General features: G+C 44.9%; 1 protein-coding gene across 1 annotated transcript in view; it reads right to left on the bottom strand.

The window, feature by feature from the left end:
- Position 1: 1 nt before the first annotated feature.
- Positions 2-8185, bottom strand: part of ankzf1 (ankyrin repeat and zinc finger peptidyl tRNA hydrolase 1) — a 33610-nt gene continuing 25426 nt past the window's right edge. The window contains exons 12-15 of the mRNA XM_064977009.1: positions 5381-5492; positions 1406-1579; positions 1243-1313; positions 2-874 (exon numbers count right to left, since the gene is read on the bottom strand). Of these exons, the coding sequence (XP_064833081.1) occupies positions 739-874; positions 1243-1313; positions 1406-1579; positions 5381-5492 (493 nt within the window). The 3' untranslated portion in view covers positions 2-738. The remainder of the gene's footprint in view (positions 875-1242; positions 1314-1405; positions 1580-5380; positions 5493-8185) is intronic.

Below are 8185 nucleotides of genomic sequence, written 5' to 3'. Positions count from 1 at the left end.
CTGAATTAATATGGTTTATTATTCCATTCGACACCAACAGTGAATTAGTTTGACACCAGTTCAGACCCGGTTCAGACCCGGTTCAGACCTGGTTCGGACCCGGTTCGGACCCGGTTCAGACCCGGTTCAGACCCGGTTCAGACCCGGTTCAGACCCGGTTCAGACCCGGTTCGGACCCGGTTCGGACCCGGTTCAGACCCGGTTCAGACCCGGTTCAGACCCGGTTCGGACCCGGTTCGGACCCGGTTCAGACTCAGGCTCCGCCTCCTTTCCTGAAACGATCAGCTCCATTTAAAAGGCACCCAGCTTTCACGGTAAACGCTGCATGTTCAAGGCTCAAATCGGAAAATGACCTTTCACATTTCCAACGGTGCAACAAGGCAGATCTTCTGAGTTAAACTGAATCGTAACAAAGCTCGTCTCGGAGGCACCAGGTCCAGTTTTCATCTAAAGTTATCCATCTGGATTTTGGCCTATTTGGTGGGATTAAATGCATAGAAATATAATGAATAGAACAGGAGTCCCCATTCGTATGTTCTATTAATTCTATTTCTGTGCATTTTAATCCTATCAGATGGGCAACATCAAGATGCAGATTGACTGAGGTCTGTGGCTTGGTTCAGTTAGGTCTCTGGGTCTGCGTGCTCTGTCCCCACCAACCAATAGATTAGTAGGCCTGAGGCTTCTATAGTGAAGTGGCAACAGTATGGCAGGGTTGTGGCGGTAGCAACATGAAAGTCAGTTTCCTGCCCTGCTTCTGTTGGCCACATTAGCCTTGCGGTGCTCCTGGACACAGCGAGGGGTGCAGAAGCTGAAGTCTAGGTATTGAAACGGGACCTTTCCCACCAGGGACTCCCCACACTGCCAACACCGCCTGGTAGAGAGGAGAGAACATGGAGTTAGCTAGAAAAACACCAGACTCCTAGATGATACTGTATATGACAGGACACCAGACTCCTAGATGATACTGTATATGACAGGACACCAGACTCCTAGATGATACTGTATATGACAGGACACCAGACTCCTAGATGATACTGTATATGACAGGACAGGACACTAGACGAATGAATAAATGTGTTGCCTCAATACAGAACACCATTTGCCTACAGTACAGAAACACCAGACTCTTCTGCTATTTATTGAGTAACGTGTCGTATTCATTTGTCTAACATCGTTGTGTGTTCAGTGAGTCAAAAGGAGAGGTTGTTTGACTAATGACTGAGGCCTTCGTACTGTTACCTGGTGTTTGAAAGGTCTCCCCCTGTCGAGGCCTGATGCTCTGCCAACCTCTTCTCTGCAGCCTGTGCTCTCTGCGGGGGGAGATTTGACAGTCAAGTCGCTCGTTTTGAAACAAATTGAACAATTCATCTACCGCATAAAAAAATAAAATCTGTTTCCATACCTTCTCTCGATCGCTTAAGGAGGCAAATCTTTTCTTCTCCTCAGCCTCCATCTCTAGTTTCTTCCTCTGTTCTTTCTGTTCTTTCTCCCTGGTTTTCTTGGCTGCTTTCTGAGCCCTCTTCTTGTCCGTCTTCTTGGACTCCAACTCCGATGATACCGTCAGCGGACCAGGAACCTTAGGGAGATGGATAGCGTATATGACGTCCCTGCCGTATCACAAAGGGCTCAACATGTCTCCGTACATCTTTGGAAAAAATGAAACGCTCACAGTTATATTAACGGTTTTTCGCGTGCTTGAAATGTGTCATCACGTGACATGGCCCACGTTACTTCTCTGTCCAGCTAACTCCTAGACAACAGAATCCTCATTGATTTATTCCATTTGATTGACAGGAAGTGGACGCTAACTGTCTGTTTAGGCCCAAACATACAAGATTACACTTCACAGTTTTATCACAAGTCCGCTCTCCTTAAAATGTCTATGTGTTGTACGTCGTTGTACAATTGACTGGTTGTTTGTTGTTGTTCCACAGTGCTTGACAGAATATGACAGCCTACCAGAGCCTACGGTACATAACTAGACAAACAGCCTACCAGAGCCTACGGTACATAACTAGACAAACAGCCTACCAGAGCCTACGGTATATAACTAGACAAACAGCCTACCAGAGCCTACGGTACATAACTAGACAAACAGCCTACCAGAGCCTACGGTACATAACTAGACAAACAGCCTACGGTACATAACTAGACAAACAGCCTACCAGAGCCTACGGTACATAACTAGACAAACAGCCTACCAGAGCCTACGGTACATAACTAGACAAACAGCCTACCAGAGCCTACGGTACATAACTAGACAAACAGCCTACGGTACATAACTAGACAAACAGCCTACCAGAGCCTACGGTACATAACTAGACAAACAGCCTACCAGAGCCTACGGTCCATAGCTAGACATACAGCCTACCAGAGCCTACGGTCCATAACTAGACAAAAGCCTACGGTCCATAACTAGACAAACAGCCTACGGTACATAACTAGACAAACAGCCTACCAGAGCCTACGGTCCATAACTAGACAAACAGCCTACCAGAGCCTACGGTACATAACTAGACAAACAGCCTACCAGAGCCTACGGTACATAACTAGACAAACAGCCTACCAGAGCCTACGGTACATAACTAGACAAACAGCCTACCAGAGCCTACGGTACATAACTAGACAAACAGCCTACCAGAGCCTACGGTACATAACTAGACAAACAGCCTACCAGAGCCTACGGTACATAACTAGACAAACAGCCTACGGTCCATAACTAGACAAACAGCCTACCAGAGCCTACGGTCCATAACTAGACAAACAGCCTACCAGAGCCTACGGTACATAACTAGACAAACAGCCTACCAGAGCCTACGGTACATAACTAGACAAACAGCCTACGGTCCATAACTAGACAAACAGCCTACCAGAGCCTACGGTACATAACTAGACAAACAGCCTACGGTACATAACTAGACAAACAGCCTACCAGAGCCTACGGTACATAACTAGACAAACAGCCTACCAGAGCCTACGGTACATAACTAGACAAACAGCCTACGGTACATAACTAGACAAACAGCCTACCAGAGCCTACGGTACATAACTAGACAAACAGCCTACCAGAGCCTACGGTACATAACTAGACAAACAGCCTACCAGAGCCTACGGTACATAACTAGACAAACAGCCTACGGTCCATAACTAGACATACAGCCTACCAGAGCCTACGGTACATAACTAGACAAACAGCCTACCAGAGCCTACGGTACATAACTAGACAAACAGCCTACGGTACATAACTAGACAAACAGCCTACGGTCCAGAGCCTACGGTCCATAGCTAGACATACAGCCTACCAGAGCCTACGGTACATAACTAGACAAACAGCCTACCAGAGCCTACGGTACATAACTAGACAAACAGCCTACCAGAGCCTACGGTACATAACTAGACAAACAGCCTACAGTACATAACTAGACAAACAGCCTACGGTCCATAACTAGACAAACAGCCTACGGTACATAACTAGACAAACAGCCTACCAGAGCCTACGGTCCATAACTAGACAAACAGCCTACGGTACATAACTAGACAAACAGCCTACCAGAGCCTACGGTACATAACTAGACAAACAGCCTACGGTACATAACTAGACAAACAGCCTACGGTACATAACTAGACAAACAGCCTACCAGAGCCTACGGTACATAACTAGACAAACAGCCTACGGTACATAACTAGACAAACAGCCTACGGTCCATAACTAGACAAACAGCCTACCAGAGCCTACGGTCCATAACTAGACAAACAGCCTACCAGAGCCTACGGTACATAACTAGACAAACAGCCTACGGTACATAACTAGACAAACAGCCTACCAGAGCCTACGGTACATAACTAGACAAACAGCCTACGGTACATAACTAGACAAACAGCCTACCAGAGCCTACGGTCCATAACTAGACAAACAGCCTACCAGAGCCTACGGTCCATAACTAGACAAACAGCCTACCAGAGCCTACGGTACATAACTAGACAAACAGCCTACCAGAGCCTACGGTACATAACTAGACAAACAGCCTACCAGAGCCTACGGTCCATAACTAGACAAACAGCCTACCAGAGCCTACGGTACATAACTAGACAAACAGCCTACCAGAGCCTACGGTACATAACTAGACAAACAGCCTACGGTACATAACTAGACAAACAGCCTACCAGAGCCTACGGTACATAACTAGACAAACAGCCTACCAGAGCCTACGGTACATAACTAGACAAACAGCCTACGGTACATAACTAGACAAACAGCCTACGGTCCATAACTAGACAAACAGCCTACGGTCCATAACTAGACAAACAGCCTACGGTCCATAACTAGACAAACAGCCTACGGTCCATAACAGACAAACAGCCTACGGTACATAACTAGACAAACAGCCTACCAGAGCCTACGGTACATAACTAGACAAACAGCCTACCAGAGCCTACGGTACATAACTAGACAAACAGCCTACGGTACATAACTAGACAAACAGCCTACCAGAGCCTACGGTACATAACTAGACAAACAGCCTACCAGAGCCTACGGTACATAACTAGACAAACAGCCTACGGTACATAACTAGACAAACAGCCTACGGTCCATAACTAGACAAACAGCCTACGGTACATAACTAGACAAACAGCCTACGGTCCATAACTAGACAAACAGCCTACGGTCCATAACTAGACAAACAGCCTACGGTCCATAACTAGACAAACAGCCTACGGTCCATAACTAGACAAACAGCCTACGGTCCATAACTAGACAAACAGCCTACGGTACATAACTAGACATACAGCCTACCAGAGCCTACGGTCCATAACTAGACAAACAGCCTACGGTCCATAACTAGACAAACAGCCTACCAGAGCCTACGGTCCATAACTAGACAAACAGCCTACGGTCCATAACTAGACAAACAGCCTACCAGAGCCTACGGTCCATAACTAGACAAACAGCCTACCAGAGCCTACGGTACATAACTAGACAAACAGCCTACCAGAGCCTACGGTCCATAACTAGACAAACAGCCTACCAGAGCCTACGGTCCATAACTAGACAAACAGCCTACGGTACATAACTAGACATACAGCCTACCAGAGCCTACGGTACATAACTAGACAAACAGCCTACCAGAGCCTACGGTACATAACTAGACAAACAGCCTACCAGAGCCTACGGTCCATAACTAGACAAACAGCCTACCAGAGCCTACGGTCCATAACTAGACATACAGCCTACCAGAGCCTACGGTACATAACTAGACAAACAGCCTACCAGAGCCTACGGTCCATAACTAGACATACAGCCTACCAGAGCCTACGGTACATAACTAGACATACAGCCTACCAGAGCCTACGGTACATAACTAGACATACAGCCTACCAGAGCCTTGCTGTAGTTGTATTTGTCAGGGTGATCAGCCATGTACTTCCTAAACACGTTCCTGGTGTCCTTGTCAGGAGCAACAATGTAGGGAGTCTGTCCGGTCTGATCTCTGTGGGCACAAAGCAACAACGCCACATTTCCTCTCTGTCATAACATATAAACGTTATAATAACATCAAATGTATGTGCTTTTCATTTAAAGACAATCACCTTTAAAAAAATGTTTTACAACACACATACTTACACAACCAGTCAGAAGTTTAGACACCTACTCATTCCAGGGTTTTTCTTTATTTCTACTATTTTCTACATTGTAGAATGACAGTGAAAACATCAAAACTATGAAATAACACACATGCAATCATGTAGTAACCAAAACAAATCAAAATATATTTTTTACTTGAGATTCTTCAAAGTAGCCACCCTTTGCCTTGAAGACAGCATTGCACTCTTAGCATTCTCTCAACCAGCTTCATGAGGTAGTCACCTGGAATGCATTTCAATTAACAGTTGTGCCTTGTTAAAAGTTAATGCGTTTGAGCCAATCAGTTGTGTTGTGACAAGGTAGGGGTGGTATACAGAACATAGCCCTATTTGGTAATAGACCATGTCCATATTATGGCATGAACAGCTCAAATAAGCAAAGAGAAACGACAGTCCATCATTACTTGAAGACATGAAGGTCAGTCAATACTTTGAAAGGTTCTTCAAGTGCAGTCACAAAAACCATCCAGCGCTATGATGAAACTGGCTCTCATGAGGACCCAGCCTCAGGGATGGAAGACCCAGAGTCAATCACCACCTTCCGGAGACACCTGAAACCCCACCTCTTCAAGGAATACCTAGGATAGGATAAGTAATCCTTCTCACCCCCCCCCTTAATGATTTAGATGCACTATTGTAAAGTGGCTGTTCCACTGGATGTCAGAAGGTGAATTCACCAATTTGTAAGTCGCTCTGGATAAGAGCGTCTGCTAAATGACTTAAATGTAAATGTAGTTACCTCTGCTACAGAGGATACGTTCATTAGAGTTAACTGCATCAGATTGCAGCCCAAATAAATGCTTCACAGAGTTCAAGTAACAGACACATCTCAACATCAACTGTTCAAAGGAGACTGTGTGAATCAGGCCTTCATGGTCGAATTGCTGCAAAGAAACCACTACTAAAGGACACCAATAAGAAGAGACTTGCTTGGGCCAACAAACAAGAGCAATGGTCTGAGTCCAAATTTGTGATTTTTGGTTCCAACCGTCGTGTCTTTGTGAGACGCAGAGTAGGTGAACGGATGATCTCTGCATATGTGGTTCCCACCGTGAAGCATGGAGGAGGAGGTGCTTTGCTGGTGACATTCATTTAGAATTCAAGGCACACTGAACCAGCATGGCTAACACAGGATTCTGTGGCGATACGCCATCCCATCTGGTTTGCGCTTAGTGAGACTATCATCTCATCCAATTGAGATGGTTTGGGATGAGTTGGACCGCAGAGTGAAGGAAAAGCTGCCAACAAGTGCTCAGTATATGTGGGAACTCCTTCAAGACTGTTTGAAAAGCATTCCAGGTGAAGCTGGTTGAGAGAATGCCAAGAGTGTGCAAAGCTGTCATCAAGGAAAAGGGTGGCTACTTTCAAGAATCTAAAATATATTGATTTGTTTAACACTTGTTTGGTTACTAAATGATTCCATGTGTGTTATTCATAGTTGATGTCTTCACTCATTCTTCAATGTAGAAAATAGTAAAAATAATCCTAGAATGAGCAGGTATTCTAAAACTTTTGACTGGTACTGTGTGATATATATATACACATGGGGCTGTGCATTATCCTGCTGAAACATGAGGTGAGGGCGGTGGATAAATGGCACAACAATGGGCCTCAGGATCTCATCACGGTATCTCTTTGCATTCAAATTGCCATTGATAAAATGCAATTGCGTTTGTTGTCTGTAGCTTATGCCTGCCCATACCATAACCCCACCTCCACCATGGGGCACTCTGTTCACAACGTTGACATCAGTAAACCGCTCACCCACACCTGGTCTGCGGTTGGTCATACTGCCAAATGATCTGAAACGACGTTGCAGATGGCTTATGGTAGAGAAATGAACATTAAATTCTCTGCCCAACAGCTCTGGTGGACATTCCTGCAGTCAGCATGCCAATTTCAAGCTCCCTAAAAACTTGAGACATCTGTGGCATTGTGTCGTGTGACAAAACTGCACATTTTAGAGAGTGGCTTTTCATTGTCCCCAGCTCAAGGTGCATCTGTGTAATGATCATGCTGTTGAATCAGCTTCATGATATGATAAACCTGTCAGGTGGATGGATTATCTTGGCAAAGAAGAAATGCTCACTAACAGGGATGTAAACAACATTTTATAGAAATAAGATTTTTGTGCGCATTACATTTTTTAACGATCTTTTATTTCAACTCATGAGTGCGTTGCACTTCTGTTATCATCTGCTGATAATTAAGCTATTTTCTGCCGATTGTGGTGCAGTAGTGATTTATTTTCTGTGAAGGAAAATTATAGCTGCACATCCCTGAACACCGTATTGAAAAAAAAAAAAACATGTTTAACTTTCATTATAAAAATGTGACCCCCTGTCAATACACCGTTTCTCCCATCGTGCTATTTACAAACAAACACGTGACTGGCTCTGTTCTGGCGAACGACGGTAAAACGTCATAACGTGAAGAACGCGCTCTGCTTTATCTCTTAATGTGTTGAAAAACCATCCCATGGCTACTTCCCAATACCCCAGTATAGGACATATTACGGTATGCCGCCCAAGCCTAATAT

This window comes from Oncorhynchus masou, chromosome 10 (genome assembly GCF_036934945.1).
Source record: "Oncorhynchus masou masou isolate Uvic2021 chromosome 10, UVic_Omas_1.1, whole genome shotgun sequence".
Taxonomy (NCBI): domain Eukaryota; kingdom Metazoa; phylum Chordata; class Actinopteri; order Salmoniformes; family Salmonidae; genus Oncorhynchus; species Oncorhynchus masou.
This window is presented reverse-complemented; position numbering and strand designations above follow the sequence as displayed.